At 36.5% G+C, this 15561-nt stretch overlaps 3 protein-coding genes across 3 annotated transcripts in view; all 3 read right to left on the bottom strand.

Annotated features, from left to right (window-relative positions):
* Positions 1-5395: 5395 nt before the first annotated feature.
* LOC112513056 (glycine-rich cell wall structural protein 1-like) lies at positions 5396-7278 on the bottom strand. Its single transcript, XM_025119179.1, has 3 exons — positions 7271-7278; positions 6914-7103; positions 5396-6871 (listed from the first exon to the last, which is right to left on the bottom strand). The coding sequence occupies exons 1-3, from the start codon at positions 7276-7278 to the stop codon at positions 5396-5398; spliced, it is 1674 nt and encodes a 557-aa protein (XP_024974947.1).
* A 1532-nt stretch (positions 7279-8810) lies between these two features.
* Positions 8811-10007, bottom strand: LOC112513129 (peroxidase 31-like). Its single transcript, XM_025119279.1, has one exon. It carries the CDS (start codon positions 10005-10007, stop codon positions 9024-9026), a length of 984 nt encoding a protein of 327 aa, XP_024975047.1. The 3' UTR covers positions 8811-9023.
* A 3766-nt stretch (positions 10008-13773) lies between these two features.
* The window catches only part of LOC112512664 (ferredoxin-thioredoxin reductase catalytic chain, chloroplastic), a 6286-nt gene continuing 4498 nt past the window's right edge, over positions 13774-15561 (bottom strand). Inside the window, exons 6-7 of the mRNA XM_025118738.1 lie at positions 14971-15031; positions 13774-13897 (exon numbers count right to left, since the gene is read on the bottom strand). Coding sequence (XP_024974506.1) covers positions 13853-13897; positions 14971-15031 — 106 coding nt within the window. The 3' untranslated portion in view covers positions 13774-13852. The remainder of the gene's footprint in view (positions 13898-14970; positions 15032-15561) is intronic.

Genomic DNA, 15561 nt, shown 5'->3' with positions numbered 1-15561 from the left:
GAATGAATTTGAAATCCAAATCCATTCCATTCCTGCAAACCAAACAACACCTTAGTCTTTTTTCGGGTTCCAGCGAATCACGAACTACCACCATATGCTTACAAAAGTATTAGGAAAACGACAGTCTGGTTTTTGTTCCATCTATTCTGATAAGACAGATAAACTGCGTTTCTGATCCACCCAGTCCAATGTGTCACGGTCTAAATATCTAGTCGTCATGTTAAGTTTCGAACAACGAATTTTTGTTCTGTCATGAACCACGTCAAGCACCATCAGATATCCGTAGACTTATATTTCTGGTCGCTTTGAAATTATAATTTAGGTCATAAATCGGGTCAACAAAAGAATTCAAGAAGTCATCTTGGACTCTTGGAGGCTATCAGCAATTTAGTACATGAACCTTATAACATTCTCCTTTTGGGCCTCTTTGAAAATGTAATTCGGTCCCTGAAGAGAATTTCAATATTCTTGACGGGAACTAGAAGAAATAGCTCGGTAGCGTCAGCCGTCAGAAGACAATAAGTTTGGATTATTTTTAAGGTTTGATCGGGGGCATTTGACCCCCCAGCTCCAAGAATCCTTAACGTGGGTCCGCCACTGATCTCACCCGAAGGCAAGATTTCGAAAGGTTTGTACGCAAATATTTCTTTTTATTTCGAGAGAAGAGAGAATGCTTTTCAAAAGACCCACGACTTGTGCTCTGATGATAAGAGAATTAGTTTAAAACTATGACGGTCGACATGATACATAGCATTATGAAGAGTGTTGACGAGAAGGGAGTTTGAAGTCGTATCAGTTGACATCGTCTGTCGATGAAGACGTCATATATCTTTTCTATATCAGATTATTTCTTCATTAACCCAGTATTATTCTAGACATCCTGCATCTATGAATCGATAAATTTTTCAAAGCCTTGTGGCGCCTTGCCTCAGGTTTAAATCAAACCGGCGAATCAGTGTTTACCTCCTCCATGATGGTTGTGGGACCAATTGAGCAATGGGGTTTGAATTGAGTTCTTGTTCTGGTTGTGACAAAATGTATACGTGTTCATTATTTTATCTGAAAATGCGTGTGCATACGACATACAATTTCGGTTTAAACATGAAATCAAGCGTCCTACAAAATAGTTCATTACCAGGTTATAAGACAAACGATCATATAAAAAAACTATAACGATAAACAAAAGTTGTCACAACTAAATATGTTGTTAACAGTAGTTTGTACTGATAAACGAGTCATAATCATCTAAGTCACTATTATTTTCCTTTTCAGATTAAATAAATGAGATAGATCATATCTTTATTTATATACACTAGAAGAGTACTCGTGCAAAGCAACGAGATACATTTCGATTCTATGTGTTTTTGAAAAAAGCGATAAATGTTTTTATTCGATATAAATTTAAAGATATCATAAAAATTTGCAAAAATATATGGTAATAGTATCAAATTAACTATTTAAAAGTTATTTTTTTTATTATAATTTAATTTAAGTTTATTAACGAAGTAATTTATTTTTGGTTTAATAATATAATAATTAAGTATTATGTTATAACTCAATGATTATCCTAATCATATGTTAGATTTTTTATATTTAAAGTAAGATGTTTATCCTATCTTTTTTTATGTTTATTTGCAGTTAGTTACACGAATTCAAACATGAAGCTTTAATAAGTTGCATCTACGCACAATCTACTTGTAATCTTGAATTTTAAATAATATACATCAATAAACAGTACTTTATGTATAAAAAATAGTTTCTAAAAATTACTGTCAAATGATTTATAATATAGTTTAAATTAATATTAAAAATGTAACAAAAAGAAAATCTTGAAATGAAGACTTCTTTGAGATTTGGTTTGTGTTATGTTGGTTTTGTTCAATAGATATAAATACATTGTATGCCACATGCATATGATGCATGTGACATGAGTATGCATGTGACATGCCTTGCTATATTTGGTAACATAAATCCCATTTCAACTTTAATATCATATGATAAAATGGCCTCATTTTGAGTCCAATATAATAAATTCATGTTTCTTATTTTCTTCGAATATATTTAAGGTAAATTACATGAAAAAAAAGTGAGTTGGGGTTTATTTGTTTACCTTTTAATAGTTCTATTAAGATGCAATATCTGAATTGTTAAGTGGTGAATATCGTTTGACAAAAAAAAGTTTGCATCTTAATGGTTCTAAAACCCTCTGAACGATTTTGTATTTTGGGCATCTCTTAACCACTCAACGTCTTAATTTCGTTGTAAATAACAATCAAATGATTATATTTCATTTTGTACTATATCATGAGAGCATCTTCATCATTCTGATCACTTAATCATTCTGTATCAAACCATTCAGCAACTGCCAAACAACCCCTAACATACTTTAACTTGATTTCTATTTTGAGTAACATACTTCAAAACTTATATTTTGGTACTTAAGATGCAAAATTTTAAACATTTAAATATCCGAGTAGCCGGTTAAAGCATTAACCGGTTACCATGTTGATGTGGTATCTGGTTAATGCTTCATCAAATAATACTGAGTTGGATACCAGTCTACCACATCACTCGTCACATCAGCATGGTAACTGGTTAATGCTTCAACCTGTTACCCATGTACTTAAATGTTTAAAACTTTACATCTTAAGTACCAAAATGAAAGTTTTGAAAGTACGTTACTCAAATTAGGAATCAAATTAAAGTACGTTACTTTTTTCATGCAATTTGCCCCTACATTTATACCAAACTATTTATTATTTAAGATTGCTCCTTTTTAGTGCTGGATCCAATTTAACAGAGTTGTTTCAGTCTTTTTGCAGACTCTGTTAAATGTATCAAGATTACAGATCGGCTAAACAAATAGTAAATAAAACAAAATATAGAAATTTATACTGTATATTATATTAAATTTAAGTTTCGAGGCCCTATTTCAAATCTCACATCGGAATCCCCTCAACTCCTGCAATTTAAGTTGGTCCCAATTTCTTTTACGTGTTTTAACATTTACCCAACCGTAAAAAAATGATTCTATTTAAGTGATATTTTTTACTGATTCTTGTTTTAATTTGTAAGATTTTTAATATAATATGGTATGAACCAGCAATGCACAAGGCCCAATCTTTTTCAGGTCTAAACACGAACCTTCCAATCCCGTTTTCAGTGAAAACGGCGTGGACTTTTTTTATGCCTATGTCGGACCAGGTTTTGCGGTTGAAAAAAGACCCACTGGGGATTCTAAAACCGGGCCTAGACCCAAGCTTCAGGCTAGAGATTCTTTATGCATCTGTAATATGGACTTCGTTCCATTTATTACTGATCATCTTGATACATGTATAACAGGACATTGGAATACCGTTGGGCTCACGTCATGGAGTGTTGGTGTGTGACGGCAGCCGCCATGGCAGGCCTGTTAGAACACGATCATGTGATTATATATAAATAAATATAGACCTAATTAATTTGGTAATCCAAGAAAACACAATATTATATACGTATGTTGGAGATGGAAGGTAGGGGTGCTCAAAAACCCGATCAACCTAACCTAACCAAACACGAAATAACTCAAGTAGAAGCAACCTGATTTCTAGTCGAGTTGTAAAAATTTCAAATCGGAGGTATTGTGTTGATATTGAGTTACTACTATTTGAACTCAACCCATTCCGATGAACCCGTTATCCTTTCCTTTTTTGGAACTGATATGATTGTTGAATTTCTATTAATATATACATTAGATAATTACACTATCACGTACACATATTTTAAATCTATTCACATATCTATATAACTCATTCGTATATATGTTCAGTAACTGTGAATAAATTGAGAAAATTAACTGAATGTGATATACGTAAGAAGTATGGATAAGTTGTATCAAATGGTTGATGATGAAAAAGAGATTATGAGTAGAGAAATAACATATTCAAGCTTAGAATCAATCCGACCAACCCATATGGTTTGGATTGAGTTGGGTTGCACTTTGGTTTGGGTTAAGATTTTCCAAACCGCAAGCATTGAGTTAGGTTGTTCAAATGTTTTCAACCCGATCAACCCAATCCATGAGTATGCGAATATGTAAGAATAAATTTGTATAGGAAACATGGTAAATGGGATGTTTGATTAGAATGACTTTATTGTTGTATAAATAGAGCCTTCGAACATTTATTTTACCATTCAAAATCATCCATCAAATCAAATGAAGTCTCTTTGCTTCCTTTTCGCTTCTTTTCTCTTCGTTACTACTACTTGTGTAAGTTCCCTACTAAATCTTACATTTGATTATATATATATATATATAGGTGAATTATTATGCAATCTTTTATATTTGTATAACTAATACAACTCGATCTCAATCGTTCATTTAATTTGATGAATATATAATTTCATAAAAGTTTTATTGTTTTCTAATATAAAGTATTTATCATAATTTCGAATCGTAGTCATCTTTCATAAATATTCAAATCATAATAAATGAACTCTCATCATTTCCATAAATATCTCAATTGATTGGGTTGCAGTGTTTGTACAAATGTGATAGGTTGCATTTGAAACGTGTATATATATATATATATATATGTGTGTGTGTGTGTTTGTATGTATATATGTATGTATACATATAGGGCTAGGTTCAAAGGAGAACACCAACTATTTAAGTACAAAATCATATATGATTCATGTAACAAATCATACATGATTTGGACGACTTTGTCCTACGACTTAAGTGGCCTCAAACGTCGTCTGCTTTCATTTAATGTAAAATTGCATGTGATTTTGTATATTAACGACATTTTTCTTGTTTTCTTAAATAGTTAGCGTTCTCGTTTGAAACTTCTTATTTTTTTTTCCTCTCTCTCTCTCTATATATCCATAAATTGTGATAACCGTAAGAACTTTTATCATAAGATATTGTTCCACACGATTTTTTCTCATCTAAAGCTAGTATTTAACGTATTAATGAACATATATTTATGTGTTTGCTTCATATGCATACGGTTCACAATGTAAGACTTTTTTACGTGCAACTTTTGTTTACAAATAAGCTAAAAAGGGTTCACATTGTTAAACGTGAAACACATATATGTTAATCAATATTTTAAATCTTAACTTTAGATGAAAAAAAAATCATATGAAATAACATATGGTGCGTTAGTTCTCAAGATTATTATAATTTCATAGGTTCCCAAAAAAAGATTCATCTATGCATAGGGGTTAATCTGATGAGAACAATGAAAAAGTTATAAACTTGTTAGAAAATATATGACTCAATAAATTAGTACAAACCATACAAACCAATCTAAATGTTGGATTTGTAAATGAAAAAACAGTGTGGGTGTGTATATATATATATATGTGTGTGTGTGTGTGTGTGTGGGTGTGGGGAAAGTAAGGTATGTTTTCATGTTAAGCATAATTGATCAATTATTATTTGGTTACAGGTTGCACGTATTAACTTACCAACTCCATTTATAATTCCATTTCCTCCGCCTTCACCGCCGCAGCCCGCTGCACCTCCGATAACGCCATTATGTACCACACCTCCGTCAAGTCCTAATCCACCTTCAGCACCACCCGGAATCACCCCATCACCACCACCGGCAACACCTCCGTCAAGTCCTAATCCACCTTCAACACCACCYGGAATCACCCCATCACCACCACCRGCAACACCTCCCACAAGAACCCCACCACCTGCAACACCACCCACCATCACCCCGCCCCCTGCAGCACCTCCCACCATCACCCCACCGCCTGCAACACCACCCACAATCACCCCGCCGCCTGCAACACCACCCACAATCACCCCACCGCCTTCAACACCACCGATAATTGCTCCACCATCTCCTAATCCCCCTACCACCCCGGGAACTCCACCATGCAACAACATCACTCCACCTCCCCATAATCCACCTACATACCCTCCTCCACCTCCCGGTAGTCCACCTACATATCCTCCGTCCATCCCTAAACCACCCACCCCCGCTCCAACTCCAGGGAACGGTAATCCACCTACATACCCTCCGTCAATCCCACCGTCCATCCCTACACCACCCACATACCCTCCGTCCATTCCTAAACCACCCACTCCCGCTCCAACTCCTGGTAATCCACCTACATACCCTCCATCCATCCCGACACCACCCACTGCCGCTCCACCTCCCGGTAATCCACCTACACACCCTCCGTCCATTCCTAATCCACCTACATACCCTCCGTCCATCCCTACACCACCAGCTCCTGGTAATCCACCTACACACCCTCCGTCTATCCCTAAACCACCAACTCCGAGCAATCCACCTCCTGGTGGTCCACCTACAATCCCGCCATCTATTCCTAAACCACCCACTCCAGCTCCAACGCCAGGCAATCCACCGACACACCCTCCATCCATTCCTAAACCACCAACGCCCGGAAGTCCACCTGCGTACCCTCCATCTATCCCTAAACCACCCACCCCCACTCCAACTCCCGGTAATCCACCTACATACCCTCCGTCAATTCCCAAACCACCCACTCCAACTCCTGGCAATCCCCCTACAATCCCGCCGTCTATTCCTAATCCACCTGGTAGTCCACCTACATACCCTCCATCCATCCCTAAACCACCCACCCCCGCTCCAACTCCCGGGAATGGTAATCCACCTACACACCCTCCATCAATTCCTAAACCACCCACTCCGACTCCAAGTCCCGGTAATCCACCTACATACCCTCCGTCGATTCCTAAACCACCCACTCCCGCTTCACCTCCTGGTAGCCCACCTGCAATCCCACCGTCCATTCCTAAACCACCCACTCCCTCTCCAACTCCCGGTAATCCACCTATAATCCCTCCATCCATTCCTACGCCGCCCACCGTCGCTCCACCATTTGGCTACCCACCACCAACTCCTCCAGGTTTGCCACCTTGCACCACCATCGCAGCTCCATCAGTACCTACAACACCCGCCACCGTCCCTCCACCACTTGCGCATTCACCCAACCCTCCACCACCTGCCATGACACCTTCCACCGCTCCACCGGTTGCTAATTCACCCACAATCTCTCCACCTTCTAAACAACCAGCACCTCCACCAAATGCAATGACACCCACCGTAGCTCCACCACTTCCCAATTCACCCACCACCACCCCCACTATTTCTACACCACCAACATCAACTCCACCAGCTAATTCACCTATTTCTACACCACCTGCCGGAGCTCCCCCACCTGTGAGAACTCCACCAGCCGCTAACTCACCCACCACCGCTCCACCGTTGTCTAATTCTCCCACCACCACATCTCCACCACCTGCTCAGCTACCCTCCCCCACTACTCCAGGCACACCACCTTGCACCACCCCAATTCAACCACCTACAATCCCTCCACCTACTCCAACTCCAACTCCAACTCCAACGCCACCCTGCAACAATGCTCCGCCAGTCGTTACACCACCACCGCCCCCACCACAAGGTAACATTTCAAGTTGATCCTAATTAGTTCCAAGAAACTGTTCTTAACTATGTATAATGGTGCAATTGTAGGATGTTATCCAGCATGTGTGTCAAGGTGTGAGCTACATTCAAAGCAGGAGATATGTAAGAGAGATTGCATGGCATGTTGTCACCAATGCAACTGTGTTCCACCCGGGCCTTACGGAAAGAAAGAGGTCTGTGGCCAGTGCTACACCGATATGAAAACTCAAGCAGGCAGACCAATGTGCCCTTGAAGAGCTCCGATTCCTAGTTCATGTTAGTTTCCCAAATGAGGAAATCGATATATAATTAATTAAGATTATGCAAATAAATTGGTTTTGTCTTCTGATATCCGATTGTTATCAGCAAATGGTTTCAACCATGGTGCACCATTCGAATCATGTTCAGTATGGTTTGAAAACTTTCCTGACTCGTTCAACAATGACAACAACAAAACTAAGCACGAGTAATTCGACTTGCATACATCTAAGAATATAATCATTATGGCATACTAAAGATCAGAAAATCCAAATCCAAAATAGGGTTGTCAATCAATAAAAGACTAATTTTTGTTATTTAGACTTCAAATCGCAAATAATCAAATCCAAAATCAATCCCCTCTCGTACTCGATCCTTAAAGTCCTGATTCTTGTTATTGACACCGGCCTGGCCAGCAAGTTATAACCTTTCTTCATGCCATTTGGCTTTCTTATTCTACTATATGAATCTGTAAATCCTTGGCATATCGAAGAAGACAATAATCAGACTCTTGATATTATCGATCTTGAATTCAAGAACCTATTGGTAGGATGATGGGTCAGTTACAATCTTCCTAGGTATATACATATATGAGTGTATTTGTGTGTATATATACATAAACACACACACACACACACACACCCACACAAGCAGAGCACATATAGCAATCAAGAACTCATCAGAAGCAATCTTCCCAGCTGGGTGATAGTAATTTCCATCAAACAAGAAATTTATCACACAAGAAATTAATGGGATACCAGAAGATTGCTGTTGTTTTCCTCATTTGTGTTGCTCTTGCTGCATCGATTGTGGCTGCGGCAGATTGGGCGCCGGCTCCTCCACCATCAAACACACCGACTACACATTCTTTGGTGCAGTCTGGGATCATGGGCCTTGCAGGTGTTGCACTTTTGCTCCTTCTGGTCAAACAAGTGATTTGAGGTTTGGTTTTCGACCATCTTGAGCCATGGTTACTGCTGAAGCTACAGGGTTTGTGTGTGTGGGTGCTAGTTTTCCCTTGTAGCAAACTGTTCTAACTTCTTGTTCTTTGGTGAAATTTTGACATCAATAAAACCAAATCCATCTTTTGATTCAAGTAAAATCAGAAGTCGAATTGGATAATATATCACTATGGATGATAGATCAAAAGACATGAATCAAATTGACAAAGCTACATAAGTTGAAAATCTTATTGTTTAATTATCGAAGATAAAGATACAAGTATACAAATTATATGAGGTTCTTCCTTCAAAAAATAACAAATTCGAGAGAATTTAAGGAACATTATCTTGGACATCAACCCCAAAATCTGACCTAATTGAAGGAATCGCACCGGCGCCGGATCTCTCCTCTCCGGCCACTCTTCACACCATACAAACTGAGCTTCTCCATTGCTCGACCAAATGCATCAAAGAAGGCCTTTTGGTCCTTAGCGTACAACTCCACATACGGCTTTGTTCTCTGATCCATTACCAACGCCCTGTCCGATTTCAACACTCCAAGTCCTCTCGGCAAGTTTTGGTAATACGCATTATCGAAGTTCCTTGGGGTCATGACGTCGTTGAATACCGATAGGGAGGGGTTCTTGTGGTAATCTACACAAGCAGATCGTAAACCCTCGGCGTATCTACGATTGAACGACGGATCGAATTCAGATGTTCTGCTGTAATTGTAGATCTCTGAGCTGAATTCCTTGCAATGGCTTAATCCGATGGTGTGAGCGCCGGATAATGCGACCATTTCCTGAACTGAAAAACCTCTGGAAGTGAAGATATCGATGAGTTGATCCATGGCCATGGTAGGTCGAGGGAGATTGCCTTCGACTCGTGAAGCTCTCGAGACCAATCCATCTCTACGACCTAGTTTCACATTATAGAAAGGTCCGCCCATCATGGTGACGAGATTCCGAGTGGCGACGGCGAGGATATCGGCGCAGGAGACGACGCCAGGGCAGGCGAGTTCGAGTGCGGTTTTAGCCCTAACGACGACGTCGAATCCGTCGCCAGGAAGGGAGAGGTTGATGTCGGCGTCACGTTCGGCTTTGTTGAAGTTTGTGGAGGAGATAAGGACGGAAGCGTCGCAGCCTTCGACTAGACAGTCATGGAAGAAGAGGCGGAGAGCGGCGGCGGCGGTGGTTGGGGAGTTGATCTGCTTGTTGGTGGTGGTATCCTGCATTATCTGATCAAATCTAGGGCACGTTCTCTGGTAGTAACTGGTAGTTAGCTGCTGAGAGTGTGAAGATACGATGAAGATTAAAAAGGAAACAATGAAAAGCATTGAGTTTGGTCTGATCGCCATTGATGTGCCAGTTGGAACAGAGCTTTGAAGCTTTGGAGCTCGAATGGCAACAGAAATGGGAAGAAGAAAAGGGAATTGGGGTTGATTTATTGAATTGCGGGACGGCGGCGCGTGAAATAGACGCGCCACTTTCCTTTTGCAGAATACCACTAATCGCGGTGGATGGAGGTCTAAGTTGTCGGTCCATATGTTTTATTCCATTATCCTGTTTTTGCTCCTTAATTTAATATAATTTAATTGATTATATATAATTAAAAAGCTTCAAATGATTGTGTGAGAAGAAAAGTTAAAATGATAAGTGTAAGAATTATGAGAGAGAAATGGAGAAATAGGTTTTGTTTGATTTTCATAAGGTCATTTTAGTTATTTTACATGTATAAGCAAAATTTGTTAATAATAAAAAATAATTTATCAGTTTATTATGTTTGCTATCGTCGTAAACTAATCCAAACAACCACAAATGTGGTGTCTAATCGGTAAGAAACTACATGTGATCCACAAAAGAGTTTCTTATAAGAAATATCATTGTGACTTTAATGTAAGAGTATCTGGAACAAATTCTCTAAAATGGAGATTTTTTCACTAATATATTATTCAAAACATTTTTCAAAATGAAAAATGTAGAAGATAGATGATGAAATTCTCCAAATTTAGACGAGAACTTACCCAAAATGACCATTTTATACACGCTACGCTAACAAAATGACCACTTTTCAGATATTTCACAAAATGACCACCAAAATCGCCCCTAGAGGGCGATTTTAATTATAATGTACGCATGAGTCCAACATGTATATTATTTGGGGAACAAAAATTAGATATTATATATGATATACACAAAATCGCCCTTATTTTGTCCAAATCGTCCCATGGGGGCGATTTTGACCTCTGTTTCATCTTCCAGTGAAGACAACTTATGTCACAACGATTTGACGAGACATCGGGGGCGATTTTCATTAATATTTTGTTTTTTTTAAGACCAAATATAGTATATATATATATAAATCCTGTAGTATTCTTTATAAAATTGTAGTGATTCAAACATTTCTATTCTCACAACGTGTTAATGTTTTAATCGATTACCCGAGTACTTAAATGTTTAAAACTTTACATCCTAAATATCAAAATGAAAATTTTAAAAATACTATTACCCAAAATAAAAATCAAGTTATAATTGAATGTGTTTTTGTTTTATATTTCTTAAAATATGCTGCTTATATTTCAATGGATTTTCCTATAAAAAGCTTAGGGTGAATGAAAGCGAGGGATGGAAATGGACAGAGGCATGACAGAAAGGTTTGTGTTGGATGGGTCATTATTTTGAATGCCATGCTTCCAAATCATACTATATCACCATGTTACGTGGACCCCCCACTACCCCTACACGTGTCAGCCATTGAAACACTCACGGCAGGGGCTTTTTCGTCCATTTATTATTCCTTAAAACATAACCTAATCATAAATGCCACATGATTATATGATAACAACCAATAATCAATATTATATTCTCTCTCTTAAACTCAAATTCCATATAAACCCTTGATCCTTCAAATCCGTAATCCTCAAACAAAATCGAAACCGATCATTCGAGAATCGTTATTCATTTTTTATATTTGTATTTTTAAATAATTAAATGAAATAACCAAGATTTCGTGAGTAAAACTTTAATAATTATCAAAGTCCAGCTTTTATGAATATAATATTTATAAATAAGTAATTATTGCTACTTTTTTTTAATTAATGTGGATATCCAACCCGCTACATGAGCCAACTAATCCGAAGACGACCACCTACTTTACGGGTACTCCGGAGTCAGTGCTTTTGACCTTCCGTAGCTACAAGAGAATTTTTTTATTCCGCCTTGGATTCCATTTTATTTTCCCATTGAGGCCGAACCTAAACCTGTGCTCGAGAGATAGCTGTCCATACACTGATAAGGGATGTATGGATTCTCGAGAAGAGAGGAGCCACGGTGGTCCCCCCCGGACCGCCCGGACTTGAGACCTCCCGACACTTTTGATCTTTTGGGTCCAAATTTAAAACAATAGGGCACCATCCTTGTGGTTAAATTATTGCTACTTGCGAAATGCTGATGTGGAAAAACCGCTTACACAACCTGCTAAAGTCTACTCGTCATGTCAACATTTTGGAAGTAACATTTTAGCAACTTCTTAAAATGCTACTTTATGAATATTAAACTCATAAAAGTAGATTTCACATGATACTTATAAAATCTTGACTATTTCAATTAATTGTGAAGATCTTCAACACATTGCCCAAAATAGAGACTTTGGGAGAAATAATTTTTTATTATATTTACAAATAAAAATTAATATTTAAATGTGTATGAAAAGAGATAATATTTTTATTACATATCTAGTATCATAAAATATTTCATAAAAACTCTTAAAAATTATTTTTATACATAAAATACTGTTTATTGATGCACGTTACTTAAAATTCAAGATTACAAGTAAATTATATATATACAACTTATTAAAACTATATGTTTAAATTCATGTAGCTAACTGCAGATAAACATAACTAAATACAGGATAAACATCTAATTTTAAATATAAAAAATCTAAAATATAATAAAGATAATCATTGAATTCTAACACAATACTTTAATTATTATTTTTATAAAAAAATATTATTAAACTAAAAACAAATTAGTTCGTTATTAATTCTAAATTAAATTATAATAAAAAATATTAAATTAAAGAAATTATTCAAAAAAAAAGAATTTTTAAATAGTTAATTTGATATTAATTTCAATATATATTTTTAAATTTTTTTTTATGATATTTTAAAATTTAAATTTTATTCAAAATAAAAAAAATGTTATTATTTTTTCAAAACCACATAAAACCGTATTATAACATCGAAGAGACAAATAATAATAAAAAATACTAAAATCAAAATGTATCTCATTGCATTGCACGAATACCTTTCTAATATATATATATATATATATATATATATATATATATAGTATTTTAATAATAATATTATAATATCCAAAATCGAATTTTTCAAATTTTAAGTTTTAATTCTTTATTTTAAAAAATCTGAAAGCGATAGTCTCACTAAAGTTACAATTATAAAATGAATTGAAGAGCACAATACAGCTATTTGGGACAATTTCTGTATATCCTATTTATAATTAGGGCCCCAGTTATAAGTAGATATTTTCAAACCTACCATCTACCCAAAAACTGTGTGTAAGGTAGGGGTATAAATAAGTCCAACATTTAACGAGTTACTTGAGCTTAAACTCATTTATCTTGAGCCTGAACATAATTATTCTCGAGCTCGAACTCGAATAAAACTCGTTTAACTTACCAAATCGAGCTTCACAAAACCAATGTTCGACACAGCTCGTTCGAAAGCTCGATTAAATTTTCCGGACGAGCCAAGCCACTCGAGCATTTATATTTTCAATCCAAACATGCTCATATGTTCATAAAAAAAATACAATAAAAATATAAAAAAATTATCAATTTCGAGTCAATAAACAACTTAATCAATTGCGAGAACGAGCCCATATTATCGAGCTCGATAACTCAAAAAATATTCGAGCTCAGTCGAACTCGAGCCTGGTATGATTTTTTCGAGCCGAGCTCGAACAACCTCGTACTCGACTCGGTTCAGCTCGTTTACACTGTCGGCCATAGTGTAGTGTTTAAAAAGCTTTGCATGTTCTGATTTTTGGTTTATTTTTCTTGGTTTTTCTTTGTTAATGTGAGGATGAGATACAGCCAGATTGATGGATAGCTTAATATGATATAAAGCATACAAAATTATACATGTAATGAGTGTACCAAAAGGAGGAAGAAACCTCACTACATGTTGGCAGTTGATTCTTTGATTTCTTCCATAGAAATGATCTGCAGGAAGAGGTTATACAATTTGGTAAGATAAGATGACGCAAAAAGATACATGGAGTCTTCAATCATAGAACGGAAGACGAGGGAAGGACGGTACAAAAACTTGACGTTAGACTGGGACACGACAAGAATTAAGGGTCTGTTTGTTTTTTCAAAATTACCTATTAATACCTCTGAAGTTTGATTCGTTCAGACGTTTGGATATTAAGAGCGTTTGCTTTATTTCTAAACTTAAAAGCTCTGAATGTCCTCTGAAATTTTAAGTGGTAAACGTATCCTTTAATACCTCTTAATCCTAATCCGTCCTCCATCAAATGGTTCTTATTTTGGGGGCTGAAAGAGATTTGTTAGCAAAAACTATTTATCTTTTATATTTTTGCACTAGTTTGACTGATTCAAATTTCAGACTTCAGATGTAAAAACAAACACTTTTACTGATCCAGATTTCAGACTTCAGAACCACCTCTTATAAATCAGAAGTTAAATCAGACTTCAGCACCTCTTAAAAAACAAACGCCACCTAAGTGTGGCAAAAATGCATTTTTTTGCCATGTCAAAATAGGTGGAACAAAAATCGGGAGAGGAGAGGAGACGAGAATGGTAAATTACTAAACCACTCATATCAGTTTAAAACCCTATAACCTTCCAGAATTATTTCACCCGCCTACCTTACTAGTACAGACTTATCCTATCCGTCTGTGTACCCAAAGCACCCTTAGGGGGGAGTTTGGTTTGACGGAATGTTTTTGAAGAATTTGGATTTCATGGAAAAAACTGGAATTTATGGGCTGTTTGATTTATAGGTAGTTTATAAATTAAATTACCTTCATTAAAAAATTCTCATGAAATCCTGTGAAGTACCAACTACCCTATGGAATTTTAAATTTTATGTTTGTGGGATTTCCATCGGTTTCATTTCCAAACTTTCCTTTAAACCAACTGCGGAATTGGAATGGAATCCAACTCCAAATCCCATCAAATCCCGCAAACCAAACGGGTCCTTAAAGTAATTTACTTGAAACTGTTGTGGTTTCTTGACTTTTATAGTAGAAAGAAGTTATAGATGGTATTACCTGCTCTTTGCCAGCAAAATCATTTTCAGGAGTGAGGAAAAGCATGCAGTGGCACTCCTTTCTGAGAATTAAGAAGCCAGTAATCTTGATCAGCTATAAAAGGTCTTTGCTAGTAGAAATCTTAAAAGCATCAGCAAACCACACACAATAATTGGTCACATATTCTTGTAACACCACCATTATCCATATTGCTATAAAAAACCACTTATTGAAAAAGACTCGTTTTAAACTAGCTTTTCTCCAGAGACTATTTTCCATTAAAATATTCCAATTACGTCCCTCGTATATTTTTTTTCAAATAATTATTCAACATGTCCTTTTAGATCATTTTACGTTTTCATTTAGCATATGAGCTAATTTTCACCAAAACATGACTAATTCATCAACTAGCTTATAAGCCAACAACTAGATTATCAGCTAGTTTGCCAAATAGAGCGTTAGAGCCTATATCCTTTGAGATTTACAGGCATTGTTTCTGCTTCTAGGACTTCGTTTAACAAATCCCCTTCTAAAATCTCATAATTTTCTACGATTTGAAATTGAGAAGCTCAGATACTAACAGCTTAACATGACAAAAGCAAAAGAAATTTT

Source organism: Cynara cardunculus (assembly GCF_001531365.2).
Source record: "Cynara cardunculus var. scolymus isolate 2C chromosome LG 5, CcrdV1, whole genome shotgun sequence".
Lineage (NCBI taxonomy): Eukaryota > Viridiplantae > Streptophyta > Magnoliopsida > Asterales > Asteraceae > Cynara > Cynara cardunculus.
Note: the sequence above shows the minus strand (reverse complement) of the source record. Positions and strands in the feature narration are given on the sequence as shown.